General features: G+C 49.1%; 1 protein-coding gene across 1 annotated transcript in view; it reads right to left on the bottom strand.

Annotated features, from left to right (window-relative positions):
• The window catches only part of XPNPEP2 (X-prolyl aminopeptidase 2), a 30,485-nt gene extending 14,280 nt beyond the window's left edge, over positions 1 to 16,205 (bottom strand). The window contains exons 1-12 of the mRNA XM_024240697.3: positions 15,781 to 16,205; positions 12,846 to 12,919; positions 10,953 to 11,063; positions 9,760 to 9,823; positions 8,686 to 8,790; positions 8,345 to 8,431; positions 7,265 to 7,411; positions 4,450 to 4,551; positions 3,260 to 3,341; positions 2,741 to 2,936; positions 1,868 to 1,957; positions 534 to 643 (exon numbers count right to left, since the gene is read on the bottom strand). Coding sequence (XP_024096465.1) covers positions 534 to 643; positions 1,868 to 1,957; positions 2,741 to 2,936; positions 3,260 to 3,341; positions 4,450 to 4,551; positions 7,265 to 7,411; positions 8,345 to 8,431; positions 8,686 to 8,790; positions 9,760 to 9,823; positions 10,953 to 11,063; positions 12,846 to 12,919; positions 15,781 to 15,829 — 1,217 coding nt within the window. The 5' untranslated portion in view covers positions 15,830 to 16,205. The remainder of the gene's footprint in view (positions 1 to 533; positions 644 to 1,867; positions 1,958 to 2,740; positions 2,937 to 3,259; positions 3,342 to 4,449; positions 4,552 to 7,264; positions 7,412 to 8,344; positions 8,432 to 8,685; positions 8,791 to 9,759; positions 9,824 to 10,952; positions 11,064 to 12,845; positions 12,920 to 15,780) is intronic.
• Positions 16,206 to 17,240: the final 1,035 nt, after the last annotated feature.

Genomic DNA, 17,240 nt, shown 5'->3' with positions numbered 1-17,240 from the left:
TTATAGAGGAATATCAGAGGACACAATGTAGACACCAGTTATTTCCTCTCCACCTCCATTTTACGGATAGGAGTGAAGAAACCCAGCTCTCTGTATCTGAAAACTCCCCCAGTCCTGGAAGAGCATCCTGTACCTCAAACCTACAATCCAGCCCTGACCTGGGCCAAGCATGCCTTCGGGAATCCTCCTCCCTACCTGGTATTCTCAAGTGGTCCAGGGGCTGACCTGGTCTGAGCCACAGCACCCCTCAGGGAGATTCAGACTGTGCCTGAAGCAGACACTAGGGGACGCTATTGGGTTGTGGCCCTTCGAGTTGTCCTGCTTTCAGCGGGGCGGGAAATATCATCCAACGCCCCCTGCTCAACTCCCCGACCACCCAAGAACCTGTCACTCCTTGTTCTCCAGAGCCCTCCCCCACCCAGCATGCATATGAGGAGGATCTTCCTTTCTGCTAAGCAAGGGGACAAATTCCCCCTCCCTGTCCCCACTGCCACACTAAAAGACAGCCAAAAAGGACGGCCGTGGCTCTTCACCCTCGGAACTTGTCCACGAGCTCTGCCCCCGAGAACTCATCCACTGTGCCTTTGGGCACGTTCTTCTCCAGCCAGACCAAGTACCGGATCACAGCCACGGCGTCCCGCACCTGGAGTTGGGGAAGCAGGGAAACAGAGGAGCCGGGTGAGGTCTGGTTGCAGCCACAGGCTCCAAGATGATGGAGATCAGATAGCTGCTCCAGGATGTGGAGCTTTAAAAACACTGGCTATTTGATGTCAAAGAATTCTTGTTAGTGTTTATGTATGATCATAGTGTGTTCCTGTTTTTGAAAGAGTTCTGTGTTGACGGCAGAAATGACACGCTATCTAGGATTTACTTTTAAAAGAATCCAGCAGCAGAGGGGGTGGTGGTGGTGGTAATGAACATGGGGTTATAGACAAAACAAGAATGGCCATGAGTCAAGGATTGTTGAAGCTGGATGAAGGGACACTGGAGATTATGATGCTATTTTCTCTATCTTTGTGTGTGTTTAAAATTTCCTGTAAGACAAAGTTTTCTTTTTTAAATGAGATGGTTTATCTTAATTTTAACAAGAATTCTTTTTTAAAAATTGAGCCATCCTCTTGCCAGTGTGAGGAAATCATTATAGCTAACACTTATTTAACACTTAGAATGTGCTAGGCGGTGCTCAGAGCAATATACATATTCATTGAATTCTCACAACAACCATATGCTGTAAGATTACTGTTATGATCCTCATTTTACAGATGGGGTAACTGAGGCCCAGAGAGGTAAAATGACTTGGTCAAGGTCACCCAGTTAGGAATTGGGTGGAGCTGGGGTTTGAACTCAAGGCACCCTAGCTCCAGGGCCTGTGCTCTAAACCACTGTACTATATTGGGGGCAAGGATATGTGGTGAATGTGGGCGCCCAGGAATAATTTGGTGTCTGCTTCTTTTTCTTTCTTTCTTTCTTTTTTTTTTTTTTTTACCTAGTCTCGCCCAGGCTGGAGTGCAGTGGCATGATCTCAGCTCATTGCAACCTCTACTTCCCAGGTTCAAGCGATTCTCATGCCTCAGCCTCCTGAGTAGCTGGGACTACAGGTGACCGCCACCACGCCTGGCTAATTTTTGTATTTTTAGTAGAGACAGGGCTTCACCATGTTGGCCAGGCTGGTCTCAGACTCCTGAGCTCAAGCAATCCTCTCACCTTGGCCTCCCAAAGTGCTAGGATTACAGGCGTGAGCCATCACGCCCAGCTTGCTTCTTTGTTTCATTGAGGGTCTTCTTCAGGCTCTTCTGGAGGCCTTTCCTTTCTAACTCATTAGGCTGGATACTCCCAAAAGGCCATGTCTGCCTGAATGTGGACTTACGTGGCTGGCCTTGAGGAGGGCCTGCTCCTTGCTGTTCTTCACTGCCTTGGTCATCATCACTGGGGAGTAGGTGTCTGTCACGAGTTTCTCCTGTTGGGGGCAGGGAGGAGAAAAGGAGGTCTGGGGGCACAGTAAAGGAGGTCTCCATGGCACAGGACTGGCAGGAGGACCCAGCAGAGGTGAGATTTGCCACCGTTTCGTGGCAATGCTCTCTACTCTGTGTGCTTTCTGTCTTTCCTAGTTTTCCACGTCCAGCTGAACCCTCTCTCCTTCCAGGAAGGCTTCCTTGATTGACACTGCCTTGCTTGGCAGTGAACTCCCTGTCTTCGGATCCCACCAGCACTCTGGGATGGATCAGAGTCTGGCCTGAGTCCATCGACAGGCTGTCCTGACAGTGTAAGCTTCCTGTACATATCATGATAGCTACCATTTATTGGATGCTACCATGTGTCAGCCATATACACTATCTCCTTTAAATCTCCACTGAGCGACTCCTGCGAGGTCGGGACTCTTATTGCCATTTTATAGGTGAAGAAAAAGACCCAGATTGGCTAAGTTGCTTGTCCAAAGTCACTGCACAGCTAGTTAGGGACAGAGCTGGAATTCATTTTCAAGTTTGGCTGACTCCAAAGTCTCTGCTAGATCAGACCATATACTCTCCAGCCTCCTGACAATTTTATGAGCTCTCTGGACGGCCATTCCTGTTTCCTCTTCTGTCTCTTCCCAGTTAGGCCAAAAAGGGAACTCACTGCACAGTTGTTGGCTGACCAGGTGACTGAATGGCTGAGGGGCTTCACCCCACTTTAGGTTAAGACTTCTCAGGCCTAGAGTGGGGATTGGTGCCTAGCTTGGGCTGGGGCCTGGAAAACCCACCTTGGGTATCACTTCATAGATCCCATACATGGTATAGCTGGTCCCGATCCAGATCCTCACATCTCCCAATGCGTAGGCCTGGATGCTGTCACGAACTTGGCTGTAATCCTCGATTTGCACACACATGGGGCCTGTGCAACTGGAGTTCAGATAGCTCAAGGTTTCGGAGCTAAAGCGACTCTTGTTTGCAAATAACCTGGGTGGGGTGGGAAGACAAGGAGGGTCCTGAGCATCTGCTAAGGATGCAAAGGACCAGAGGCAGTCACAATCCCTTTGTTCCTGGAGGTCAAAGGAAGCCAGCCCCAGGGAGTCAAGCAGGCCAGATTTGGGATTCAACAGGGACAGAGGTTTAAAGAGTCAGGAAAAGCCAACAGGGGGTTTTCTAAAGGGTCGTGCTGGGGCAGGCACCGAGCTGATGGGCAGCCAGAGGGCTGTATTTTAAGGCGGGATCAGTGGTGGGGCATCAAGAGGGTGGAAGTTGGAGAAAGTCCACAACAGCAAGCTAAGGAAAAGCCATACCTAATAGAAGAGTCCGTGAGCAGCGTGTAGGAATAGAAGAAGGGGTTATAGGGGATGTCACTGGCTCGAAGGTTGAAGAGCCCTGGGAAGAGAATTGACAAGGACTATTTAATGCTGATCTGCCTGAGGCAAGCTTTTCTTTTCCTCTTTCTTTTCCTTTCTTTTCCTTTCCTTCCTTCCTTCCTTCTTTCCTTCCTTTCTTTCTTTCTTTTTCTTTCTTTCTTTTCTTTCTTTTCTTTTCTTTTTTCTTCTTTTCTTTCTTTTTTGACAGTATCTTGCTCTGTTGCCCAGGCTGAACTGCAGTGGCAAGATCTCACTGCAGTCTCCACCTCCCAGGTTCAAGCAAGTCTCCTGCCTCAGCCTCCCAAGTAGCTGGGATTGCAGGTGCCCGCCACCACGCCCAGCTAATTTTTGTATTTTTAGTAGAGACGGTGTTTCAACATGTTGGTCAGGCTGGTCTTGAACTCCTGACTTCAGGTGATCCGCCCACCTTGGCCTCCCAAAGTGCTAGGATTATAGGAGTAAGTCACCGCACCCAGCCTGAGGCAAGCATTTCTGACACTTTTGCCCCACTGTTTCCTTTGGCCCCCAAAGATTACCAACAGCATGCTTGCATCATCTACCTCTGCATATTACTCAATCTTTTTTTGGGGGGGTGGGGGAGTGGGCGTCTTCGAGATGCTGTTGAGAGTTATGGATCTTTTCCCCACAGAAAAATGCAGATACTTAGCAGTCAGCACACAGTTCCAGTGGGTCCCTGGAATATCTGAAGCCCAGCCATAGGGATCAGACAAGAAGTCCTGAGCCATGTCGGAAAGAGTAGAGTCCCACTGGGTGCTAAAGGTGGGAGAGTGAGTGCCCTGGGGTAGTGGCTAAGTTGTTGGGAGGCATTTCCTGCTTCTCCTCCCCTTAGTGGGACAGAAGCACTTTGCTGCCATGGTCAGTTCGTTCCTCTGGTGGCCTGTGGGCTGGTCCCAGCTTGCTCAGGGCTACCTTTTGTCCTTTTTCTGCAGCCATGAGCTCCTGCCCCCTTACCCTTCTTGGTTCCCACGGGCTGTGGCCATGGAGTTCTCAAGAACTGGTGGGCAATGGTTATTCGGGGAAGAGCTAGCTCTGTGCTGCAGGGCCCGGGAGGCTTGGGGCATTGGGGAGACCCAGGCGCCCATCCATGTCTGCAAATCCGCACTCACAGGCCGTCTCCTCAAGCGCCGACAGAAGGACGGCAGTCGGGGCCTTTTGATGCTTCTGCATCTGGCTTCGGATGCCAGATACTTTCTCCTGCCATGTGCTCCCTAGAAGCAAAGGAGCCCAAAAAAAGTGTTAGTGACAGACCTTGCCTTTGGCACTCGGTTCCTGGAAGGTCAGCCTTAGGGTAACAGTTTTGCATCCTCTTAAAAAGCAGCGGAACCCTTTCCTCAAACAAACTCTTACTTGTGTACTCATTAATGACATGGGCCCTGGACCCAGACGGGGCTCAAATCCTGGCTTTGCCATTACTGGATGGGTGACCTTGGGCAAATTACCTAACCCCTCTGTATCTCATTTTGCACATTTGTAAAATGGGGATGGAGTATAATAAGTATCTGCCTCAATAGGGCTGCTATGAGGATGGAATGAATTAATATTTGTAAAGCACACAGAATGGTATCTTGAGATGTAGTAACTCTTGTATCTTTCTGATTAATAAATAATCATGCAGACTGAGATCAAGAGAGCAGTCCTAGTTGAAGGACAAAGGGGTAGGGCTGGGGCCGTGTTCAACCTTCTCTGCAGTAACCCCAGTATTTACTAAGCCGCGGGTACTGGGCTAAGCACTCCATGTGCATTGTTCTAATTCTTACCCATCCCATTTTACAGATAAGGAAACTGAGGCTTCAGAGAGGTAAAGTGACTTGTCTAGGGTTTCACGGATGCAAGAGGTGGAGCTGGGATTTGAACTCTGGTCTGTCTGACTGCATGGCCCACACTCTTAATCTGTACAGACACTGTACTGTCTTGATAACATTGTCAGTCTCCAAATCTGTCCTTAAACTCTGTGTCACAGCACCGTCCTTTCTCGGATGCTTATATCTGGGTTCTATGACTTTAGTTTTCATCTTCTATCCCTGCCCCCTGCAAGATATTCAAAGAGTCTACCCCTAGGCAGGACTAGGAGTTTGCTGGCCGAAGGCCATAAACATTAAGGGTCCTAGTTGGGTTCAGATATGAGCATAAATAACTTAATGTCATGAAAAATATTTCATGTAAACAGGTAAAACTATTCAACAATGACCAAAGCTTTGGGTACAATACATTTTGTAGGTTTATTTTACTACATATTTTACACATAATTTATGTTATGTGTATTTTACACATAACATAAAACGTATCATTTTAATCTTTTTAAAGTGCACAATTCAGTGGCTTTCAGCACACTCACAATGTTGTGCAACCATCGCCACGATCTAATTCTAGAACATTTTCATCATCCCCAAAGGAAACCCTGTACTCACTAAGGAGTCACTCCCTATCCCCCCTCCCCTGAGCCCCAGGAAATCCCTAATCTATTTTCTGTCTCTATGGATTTGCCAATGCTGGATATTTCATACAAATGGAATTGTACAATATGTGGCCTTCTCTGACTGGCTTCTTTCACTTGCAATTATGTTTTCAAGGTTCAGGAATATGATACCTTTCTGAGAAACCAAATGAACCCAAATTTCAATGGTCTGGTGCGTACAGGTATCTTTGAGTAGCGAACTTTTCATGTTCTGCCCTTTGCACTCTCCTTTCTCCTTTAAAATCCGCAAGTGGCTGGAAAGTCTCTCTCGTCTTTGTAAGCTTATTGAAGCTGAACTCTGTTCTTCGGCTTCCAAACTCAAGCTCCAGGTGCCTTTTTCTTGAAGACTGGCAGCGGGCGATGACTCGGCATCCCCTCACTTTTGGGAAGTGACAAAACCCTTCCAGCCCCAGGAAGGTTTTTCTTTTTTCCCCTCCCCTTCTCGACATAACTTTGACTTTCTTGATCTGAATAAGATGAGTTTTATTTATGATTTAACAGTCTTGGATAACAAATTTCTTTAAAAATGGTGTCAAGATGCAGAAAGAATGATTCTAGAAGTTACATCAGAACAGATAAAGAAAAATGGACACAATTTTCACTTGTTTCATCATGGCTGCTATTTTGAAATCTACCTCCTGCTGTACTGGCTTCTTTCTAAATGAGAAATTATGTGGACTTGCGTGCAGAAAGGGATCTCTTGGCTTGATCAATGTTACTAGGAATCCAAGTTCATTGGCTCATTCAGAATTCCCAGGGAGATAGGAGTGGTTGGTGGCCAAGATACTGATTCATGATCAGTAGCCTGGTCCTGGTCAGGACTTTAGTTACGACTTACAGGAATCTTACAACATACTGTTCTTTTGTGATGTATTTAGATAGTGTCAACGGGGTCAAGGTTATTGATGTTACATTTTTCTAACTTTCCTGATTGGTCCAGCAAAACCTGAACTGTAATTTGTGCTACAGAATGACTCTGAACTTAATTATTTACTTCTTCTGTCCACTCCTGGCCCACCTGACCCCAGCCGTCTCACAAATCTAAATTCTTCATCACAAGAGGGTCAGAAGTAAAGGTCTGAATGATTCATTATGGATCAGTCGCCGCCACCAGGCAAGCAAATCATATCATGTTTTTTTCTCTCTTGAAAGGGGTTGGATATTTTCTCTCATCTTTCTCTGTTTCCCTTCTTTCCTCCCTTCCTGCTCCATTTTGCTTCAAATCCTAACATTCTTTAACCCAACATTTTCTAAATATGGCTGGAGGACATTTTGATTCAGACTCCTCAAGGGGAGGGGGCCCGGAAATCTGCATTTTAAACAAGCATCCCAGGTGACTCAGGTGCATGCTAAGGTTTGCAAACCACTGCTTTGGTACCTCTGATGATGAAGTTCACCACTTACGGAATAGCAGCCGGGACCTGCGTTGCTACAAGTTGGAAAGGAAACTGGGCTTACTGAATCACCTGTGAATGCCTCCTGCAGGGCATAAATGGGTTGACTTGGAACCGGTGGTCTCTCTGATCCCCATACCAGGTCCACAAGATTGGTTGTGATGGACACCAGCTGTCTGTTAGAGCCTTGGAGGGCCAGATCATAACTCTCCCAGGTGTCTGCAGAGACAAGAAGGAGTCACTTGTCCCTTGCCCATTTAAACCTCAGGAAAAATTGTGATTCAAGCAAAGTTATTCCTGGTTCCCTTTGCCTCCCTTTGCCTCCCTTTGCAGCCCAGCTGCCCGGAGCCTGCCCCAGCAGCCTGCCCACCCCTCACCCCTGGCATGTGTGCCCACGCTGGGGTATGTTTCTCATCCTCTTTCTGCTTTCCAAGCCTAATGCCCTGAGCCTACTCTAACACTGATCGCCACAAATTGGCTAAGCTTGTCTTTTTCATTGCCAGTGGCTGTGGGTGGTCCTTCTCTTGGGCACTAATTATTTTATCAGAGCTTCAATGTCACAGTCAAAATGAATGGTGATGTTCAGGCCGTTGGACAGGCTGGCAAAGAAGCCAGTTCTAAAGCACAAGCCTTTCAGTACATATTCATGAGGACTCCCCTTTGGGGGAATGGGCTTGCCAGCTGTCTGAGGCCCCAGAACTCAGGGAGTTGTATTCTCAGGGGCCCTTTTTTTTAAAACTCAGAAGCCCTCCCAACTCTTTTGACCCTTCTAAGCTACCTTCCAGAAGAGGGTTACCATGTGATTCCAGCATCATCATTGGCAGGGTTCCAGGGCACAGAGGACGGTTCTGGGTTCAAGCACATCCTGGCCTATTCATCCACTAGCTCTTTAATGATTCACTGAGTCTTCTAGGTTGGGTCTCTGCGCTTATGAATTTTAAAATATTTGTACTGATTCTTTTAAATATATTTTAATTACGCAATCCATGAATACATCCTCATTGCAAAACATTCTGCAACTACAATTTCAAATGCTCTATCTTTATACTCCCACCACCCCTCCTTCTACCAAGGTCCATTTCTTTATATCCTAGGGAAGCTGAGTCACCCTCGTTGGCATGGACAAATTCAGGGACTGAGGGAAGAGCATACCAATGGACAAGAGGAAGGGGTCAAAGCCCACACGCCCTCCAGCAGGAATCTCCGTGAGGAGCCAGGTGACAATAGGAGTGGTGCCAACTGAAAGAAAGATAGGAAGGAATGCAGAGGTCACTTCCAGGGCCAGCCCCAGGCCCTCCAGCCAGGGGTCCTGTCTGATGGTCCTACCACGTGTGTCTTCCTTGAGATCAGCCTTGAAAGTCAGTGATGGCCTCAAATTTCCTAAGCTCCCCACAGAGGCTCAGCATGGTCTTACATGCATGCTCTCACCTATACCTTCCTGAACCTAGTCCAGGTCCCAAGACTTGGGGGACAAATCCATGCAGCCCTTCTACCTTCCTTATGGAGCTCCCAGTTGCAGTCCATCTGCCGCTCAGCCTGAGTCCAGTAGCGACTGTCGGTCCAGACAGCTGCTTTCTTCATAGTCACCACTGCAGTTCCTGGGGCAGAACAGAGAAACTTGCAGGTGAGGGTGAAGGGGAGGAACATGGCATTAGCTGATGGATGTGCAATGCAGTGCTGGCTCTGAGAATACCACAAGGGGCCTCTGGAAAGAGATTCTCTCCTCCATTGGAAAGAAGTGAGGAAGGAGATGTTAAAAAGAGCTGTAGGGGGAGCTGGCAGAAAGGTGTCCTGAATCAGGCACCTCTGCTTTGTGTTGAGGGCTGCTTGTGGACTTTCAGCAGAAGTGAGATCAACTTTTGGCTGCATGTAGGTGCTCTCAGGAAAGATGGGGCTCAGCGTAAAGACTTGGTGGCTGATAGGGAGGCTAAGCCAGAGGCTCAGCTGAGAACTGTTGGGGAAGAATAATCCAGAGACTTTGGCAAAGGGAAAAAGAGCCTATGATGCACGAGGCAGGGTAGTTTGAAACCCAAGGAGGAATGTTTGAGGATCAGGAAAGGAAGCTTAGATTTCATTCAATGGGCCAGGATCATGGTGTGAGGCCCCTTCAGACACCGTGATCTCATCAAGGGCTTCTATGTTTGTGTCTCATTCGGCCATGTGAAGTGATGTTGTCCGTAAAACAACTGGCAAAGGAAAACTTTGTCCCCAAATGAGCCCTCATGTGAAAGGAATCAGCGGGTTCTTAGCGGTTAGAGGTAGAAGTAGCAACTATTTAGAAACGGAGCCCGGGAGTGCTGGACTGGGCCTGGTTGCAGCAGAGGTACTGAGCACGGGAAGGCAGCCTCTGCCTCATTTCTACACAGAAAGTGGCTGGTGGGCTATGAGATATGTGCCCTGGGGAATCTGATGGTTTTGGGGTGGTGGAGGGAGACAGAGAGAGTAGAAGGGTTTTCTCTACAGTAGGTTCTGGGGTCCCAGATGCTGAGACACTAGCCACATTAGGTCCTCTGTGACCACCTCTGGATCTACCAACAAAAGCAATGGGGCTGGGTAATGATTGTCACCTGCAGACCCTGTAAAGCCTGTAATCCATGCACGCCTCTCGTCATGTTGGCCGATGTACTCGTTCTAGGAAATCAACAACACCGTCATTAGCCTTTTTCGTGGTGTCAGATCCCACATGAAAGGCTCCCCACCACATCCCAGTTATTTCTGTCTGTCGGCTCCAACCCCTTGTCAGCTATAAGCCCAAGCACACCAAGTGCCTCTTCCAGGAAGCACTCTATAACTCTCCCAGCCTTCAATATCTTCCCTTCCTCCGAGCAACTGTGTCTTTTGCAGTTCAACTCCCCACCCCCCACCGTCCACACTGGACTCAGTGTAACACTGGACTGTTCTGCAAAGGAGCCTTGTTGCCCTGCCCTGCAAATTCTATGCAGTCTAGGGTCCTGTCTTTTGGCTCATTTGGGTTTTCCCCTCCAGCTAATCCTTCTCCCTCCTGAGTCAAGCACAGTACACTGGGAACATCATAACTTCTGCAAAGGGCTTTACACATTATCATATTTTGATCCTCATAATCCTTGGAGATAGATCTCATTACAGACCCATTTCTCTCTGCAGAAGAGGAAACTGAGGCTCAGGGAAGTTCAGATACTTACCCAATGTTCTTAGCCCTTCCCAGCATGTGGGAAAACTAAATCAAACAAGCTCATTGACACTGAAAATGCCCTCTCTTCCAAATGGGCTGGTGTTGGAAAAGTGGATGGTGTGGAGGGTGGAGCTAGTGAGGGGAAACGGTGGGATAGGTGCCCCCCTCCACAACCAACCCCGCACTCCCATAACCCAGGATTTTGGAGCATTTTGCTACTCCATTCCACAGAGCATGGGAAGGCCTGGGCCAGAAAGGACCTTAGAGTTCTTCCAGCCCAATTTCCAGCCCACCTTCTAACCTCCTAGGGCAGGGATACCCTAAACATTCATTCTGGATCTGCCTTCTAGGAATTGATGAAAATCGATTCTGAAGTTGTTTATAGTTTAATTTCTTGAGGTTAAGGAGGTATGGCAATGTCTGCCCGCCTATGTAGAGGGATACATTCCTTCAGTTGCCCTAAAACTACCGTGTCCATGCTCTCTACTTCCCTCCCTTTGCCCATCAGATCCTTTCTCTGTCTTCATCTTCTGAGTTTTAACAGCTCTTGTTTGTAGTCTCTGACCCAGGGTAGCAGAGAGGGCAAGGGGGAGAGAAGCTATCTCTTACCATGTGAGCATCTGTTTCTGGGATGATGTAGGCTGAGAGATTCTGGGTCTGCATCTGCTGGCGGAGGGCTGTGAGTGACATTGTGGTATTGACCACAGTAACTGGAAGGTACTGACAGATGACAAGAAGACATTGAGACACAAACAAACAGATACACACGTTGCTTAGAGAAAATGACATCTGGGCCCCTGGCCTCCAGAAGAGCCCCCAGCCTCTCCTGAAGCAGGGGTTTGGGGAAGTTAGGCTGGCCTGGCTTGGGAAGGGATGGGGCGGCAACTGATGTTACTTCTTAGTCTAGATTAAGATGCCTGGGCTGGGTGGAGATGGAGGTGTTGGAGAGTTTGGAAAGGGACCCCTTGTGACAGTAATGGGACCTGAGTCTGGGATACGGGTGTGGGTGAGAACTGCAGGGTTCTGAGCTCTGGCATTGGGCCAGGCCATGCAGACAGTCCTTCTTTGGCTAACTGGGGGTAGGGTTGCCGGATTAGCAAATAAAAATACAGGACACTCACCTAGTTATGCTTGCATTTCAAATAAACAATGTGTAATGTTTTAATGTAAGTATTGTATTAAAACATGCACAATTTGGGGCATACTTGCACTAAATTCTTATTTGTTATCTAAAATTCAAATGTAACTGGGTGTCATATATTTTATCTGGCAATCTTCCCTTGGCAGGGCTTTTTCAGGTTGCTACCCACTGGTCCCAAATGGCAGAGGAGAGTGAATGAATGCCCCCAGCAGTTTGAGATATTGCCCAGAAAGACCCTTTCCAGACCAGTTCTCTATTTCTTTACAGGTCGTTTTAGCTTTAAAACGAAAAGCATGTTTTCGTTTGTGCTGTTTTGCTTTCTACTCCACGATATATCCATGTTCGTTTTAATATAAAAGTAATGTGGTTCGCCCACCCACCTGCCTGCCCCAGGGGTCCCATAAAGTTGATATTGCTAGCAGATGTACTGCGTTTTTCCCATGGCTTACAGTGCTGCTGGCATGCCTATCCCTTAGCCCTACTCTGATTGTAGAAAGAATCACTCTGGTCTCTAGCTAGGAAGCTGACTACCCAAGCCCCTTCTGCCGGGCCTTTTCCTCATCTTCACACCCTAGGCCTCCCTCTCTTGCCCTTCCATTGGCTCTTCTTTGGTTTTGGTTTTGTTTTGTTTTGTTTTTGAGACAGAGTCTTTCTCTGTCGCCCAGACTAGAGTGCAGTGGCACAGTCTTGGCTCACTGCAACCTCTGCTTCCTGGGTTCAAGCAATTCTTCTGCCTTAGCCTCCCGAGTAGCGGGGATTACAGGCACCCGCCACCATGCCTCGCTAATTTTTTTATTTTTAATAGAGACGGGGTTTCACCATGTTGCCCAGGCTGGTATCGAACTCCTGACCTCAGGTGATCCACCCGACTCGGTCTCCCAAAGTGCAGGGATTACAGGCGTCAGCCACCGTGCTCGGCCTCTGTTGGCTCTTCTAACCTCTGTCTTCCTCCCTCTTCCCTTCTGTGCTTCTCTTTTTGCTGTCACTGTAGAATTTGTCTTTTCTTTCCTCTGCCTGGCCTCAGCCAAAGGCCAGCTAGGGGCCTCCTGCCCTCCTCCCTCCTCCTAGCGGGGTTTCCCAGGTTCAGATCAGGATGGAAGCAGATAACCTGCTGCGGGAATGAGTGGGAGGGAGGGGAGGGCACTGATGTGGAGGGGAGGGAGTGGAGGGGGGAGGGGCCAAAGAGTCCGGAAATCAGGAGAAACCCTGGTAGGAGGAGGGGCTACCAACTGACCTAATGGGGGATAGAGAAGATGATAGGGCAGGGCGGGGGTGCTGTGGTGCAGAGGTGCGTGGGGCAGGGGTGGGGGGGTGCGCGGGGCGGGGGAGGTGCTGTGCGCGGGGGGGCAGGGGACACTCACAGGGGGGTTGGTGGAACAGTTTCTCACATCCTGCCCTCCGAGGTCCACTGGCTTTGGGTGGCCCCAGGCACAAGCTAGAAGCCGGGAGAAAAATCCAGGGTCATTTGGGGACCAGCTAGTTCCTAGAGAGGGAAGGAGTATCCTCCCTCAGCCCACCCCGCAGGGCCTCCATCCTTTGAAACGCACGAAGCTGGCCAGCTCTACTTGAGGATAAAAATAATCACATTTCATAGGAAATCAGGCTGAATTGGATAGCACCCTGGGTCACAATCAAAGAAATCTGTTTCATAGACAAGTGATTGCCACTTTTGGATGGGTTTTAGTGCTCATTAAATCAATTTTTCTTCTAATCTAATTGGGTCTTTTCAGGGTTTAGTGAAGTGGAAAAGTTGTGTGTAAATTAAATTTTTGTTATCAAATTTTCTTTGAAATGCTCTAGAAGATCACGCTAAATAATCACCCCACCTTCATTTTAGCCTTTTATAAATCTAATTGTATGATACATTGGGTTGACTTTAATTCAAGGCCTGCTTGCACTGTTTCTTACAGTCCAAATCTTTGCCTATCATTCCAGGCTCATTTTCAATATATTAGACAGAAATCCTAGTCTGCCATGGTGGGGAAAGATGGATTAATTAGTATTTAAAGACACCCTATTATGTGCCAGATACTGAACGCAGCAATTCATCTACAGTATCTCATTTGATATTTGTGACATCACTATGAGGTGGAAATTATTGTTCACTTTCTGCAGAGGAGGAAGTCAAGGCCCAGATAGATTTGGTAACTTGTCTAACTTGTGCCACCAGGAGTCAGTGGTAGAACAGGGATTTGAACCCAGGCCATCTTAATACAAAAGAGGTGAGTGCCCTTTCAGTCCTCCCACTCTGCCAAGTATGAGAGGTGGGCCTGGAAAGGGTGATGCCACAGAAAGGACAGAGTATATGGAGATCTAGTTTCTAGTTTGGGCTCTGCCCCCAATTTAGAGTGACTCGAGAGTGACCCCCCGCCCCAATATTCATTGAGCAAACATCCCCTAAACGCCTACTGTGTGCCAGACACTGGACTAAGTTCTCCAGGCTCTGGACCTCTGGAAAGGAGAGGTTTGAATTAGACAAAGCCCCTTCCTGCCCTGAAAGCCCAGTGGTCTCTGATAGTCCTTGCCTCTAACCTCCCTGTCTTTTAGGGAGGGATTTCCCTAGATGGTAATGGGGCCCTGAGTGTGGGGAGACATTACACTTCCCCGCCCCTCCTCCTTTTTTTTTTTTTTTTTGAGACAGAGTCTCTCTGTCACCCAGGCTGGAGTGCAGTGGAGTGATCTCAGCTCACTGCAACCTCCGTCTCCCGGGTTCAAGCGATTCTCCTGCCTCAGCCTCCCAAGTAGCTGGGACTACAGGCGTGCACCCACCACACCCAGCTAATTTTTGTATTTTTAGTAGAGACGGGGGTTTCACTATATTGGCCAGGCTGGTCTCGAACTCCTGACCTCAGGTGATCCACCCGCCTCGGCCTCCCCAAGTGTTGGGATTACAGGCGTGAGCCACTGCGCCCAACGCCCCCCCCTCTTTTTTTTTGTTTGAGATGGAGTCTCCTTCTTTTGTCCAGGCTGGAGTGCAGTGGCACGATCTTGGCTCACTGCAATCTCTGCCTCCTGGGTTCAAGCGATTCTCCTGCCTCAGCCCCCCAAGGAACTGGGATTACAAGCGTGCGCCACCACGCCTGGCTAATTTTTGCAATTTTAGTAGAGACGGTGTTTCACCATGTTGGCCAGGCTGGTCTCGAGCTCCTGACCTCAAGTGATCCACCTGCCATGGCCTCCCAAAGAGCTGGGATTACAGGCATGAGCCACCACGCCCAGCCACACTTTTGAGTGGGTTGAGCTACAGATGCAAGGAGGGTGGCTGGGGTTCAACACCATGAACATCCTGCGTGATTTTGTCTTGGTCTCATAAACTCAAGGATCAGATGCGACCCATACTGTTCATTTAAGAAAACGAACACCCATTTCTGTAGAAACAGATCCCTGGCAAAATTTTGGCACTGATATGCTAACATAAGAATCGGGACACAGCCAACTTATGTCTCTCTGGACACCAGAATATGCTGTTCTCTGAGGCCAGGGCTGTGGCTCCCAAGAGCAGGCTCTGCAGCTGAATGACTCTGTGGTCCCTGACACAAGGCCTGGCACTGGGTAGGTGCTCAGGAACTGGACGCTGAGTGACTGATCAGGCCCTGCTGACAGACAACAAAGAAAGGAAGGTTAGGGTGGGAGCGCTGGGCTGGGCACCTAGTGGAGGACAGAGAGGGTGCCGCAGGAATGACAAAGACTCTCTCCCTGACCAAAGTTTAGTTAGGCTCCCCCAAAGCCTCTTCTCCACTTGGCCTTGACCTTGGCCTTCTGTGTCTGTCCTGCCCTTGCCAGGCCTGCATCACCCAGTCTTGGCAAGAATCTTGCTAAGTCAGTTTAGACACCCTTGATATCTGATCACTCTGGCCTGCTGTCAGCAAGAATCCTGTTCAGTCGGTTTAGCGAGAATCCCCCTACCCTTGCTATCTCCTCTTAATACTTTTCCATCCGCTGACCCCCTCACTCTGCTCCTTGGCTACAGATCCCTGGAAGTCTTTTCTGTAATCAGAGTTGAGCCCCATTTCTCTCCTCTATTGCAATGTGGTAGTCTTAAATTAAGTTTTCCTTACTGTTTTAACGAGTGTCAGAATATTTTTTTTTCTTTAACGGGGGGAAGGAAAGGTGCCAAACCAGACTCGATCCAAGTCATGAGGGCCCCCAACACTGGCCCTGAGGTGTCTCTTCCTCAAGTCAGAGACAGGAAGCAACAGAAAAAGAGACTCGGGCCCCAACCCTCACTCTAACCCTTTCTGAGCTCAGAGGGGAGAGGTCAGAGATGCCTTCCAGTGGAAGCTAGGATGCACATACCACAGATGAGGACGAGCCAGGGGCAGCAGCCCCAGTGAGCCCGGGCCATAGGGTCTCCAGATGCCGGCGCTGGGTGGATGGAGGGACAAGGGAGAGAGGGAGGGCTCTTTCCCTGGCCTCTTCCTTCAGGCCTTTCCTGGGCTCGAGCAGACAGAGGGTGGGGGCTGGCGTCAAGAAGGAGGCGTCTGGCTGCTGGGTGGAGAGTGCTTCTCTGGTCTTTTGTTTTGGAGGGCTCTGGGAGCCAGGGTGGGCAGAGGAGCTCTGGGCTGCCCGAGGCGGACTGTGCAAGTTCCTAGTCGTCTAGGATAGGGTGTGAGGCTATCCTGGGCAGAGTCCAAAGATCTCAGAGACAGAGGCACAACAGCTGGTCTCAATCAGCCTGCTTTTCCCAGCCCCCTCTCAGCGGCAGAGCCCCAGCCATTCCTTGATTCGGTCCCCTTCCCTCCAGCAAGCTGATTCCCATTAGCTCCCACACTCTGAGCTCTGGCTCCAGCACTGCTTTTGCTGTGGAGATGGAGATTTGCCTCTTGCTGCTGCTCCTCTTTCTCCCCACCTCTTCTTCCTCCTCGTTTTCCTTCTCCTCCTCCTTTTTCCTCCTTCCCCTCCTTTTCTGGGCTCCTCCACTTCCTCTTCTTCTTCCTCCTTTTCCCTCTTCATCCTCCTCCTTTTCTTTTTTCCTCCTTGTCCATTTCCTCCTCCTCCTCCTTTTTCCTCTTCCTCCCTCTCCTTTTTTCCTCCCCCTCTTCCTCCAAGCTGGCTGGAAAAGCCAGTGTCCTCTCTTCTTGTAGTGCTTGGCAAGTCCCACTGTACCCCTTGGGAAAGTTGGTTGTGACTGGAGAGTTACTTTCTTGAGCTGGGATGAGTCCGCCCAGGAGCGCCCACTCTGAAGAAGTGATGCCAGCTCTTCCCTTGGGATCTGGGGAGTCCCATTCCCCTGCATTTTCTGAACCTGCACTCTGGGGAACCGAGGCTGTTAGAGCCACTCACACCTGGGAGGAAATGAAAGCCCAAAGATGCCCCTATCTGGAGGGTTCGGGGGAGCCGCTGAAGAGGGAAGAAGACACAGAAAGGGGAGTTTGGGCGCTCTGAGAAGACTAATTTGGTGAACTGGAAATGCTCTTTCTGCTGTAGCTTCTAGAACAGGGATTTGGTTACCCTGAAGTGTGAGTCACTCGTAAACAACACAACTCCCGATGAGGGAAGTGGAGAAGTTGAGGCCTGCCTTGTCTTCACGCCCAGCTGAATCAGAGGGCAGCTTCAAGGCAGCTCCTAGTAAATGCTCTGCAGAACCCTTGCTCTTTGGGCTCGAGGAAGATGATTTCCCAGAGAGGAATGCTTTAGAGAGACAAACAGACCCAATGGGGATGGATGCTCACCTAGCCTGGAGGGCCCCAGAGGCAAACCGCCCATTCCTTTTGTTTCTATTCTTATGTTTGAAACAGGGTCTTATTCTGTTGCAC

Source organism: Pongo abelii, chromosome X, assembly GCF_028885655.2.
Source record: "Pongo abelii isolate AG06213 chromosome X, NHGRI_mPonAbe1-v2.0_pri, whole genome shotgun sequence".
Taxonomy (NCBI): Eukaryota; Metazoa; Chordata; class Mammalia; order Primates; family Hominidae; genus Pongo; species Pongo abelii.
The sequence above is the reverse complement of the archived record's forward strand: the minus strand, read 5'-3'. Positions and strand labels throughout refer to the sequence as shown.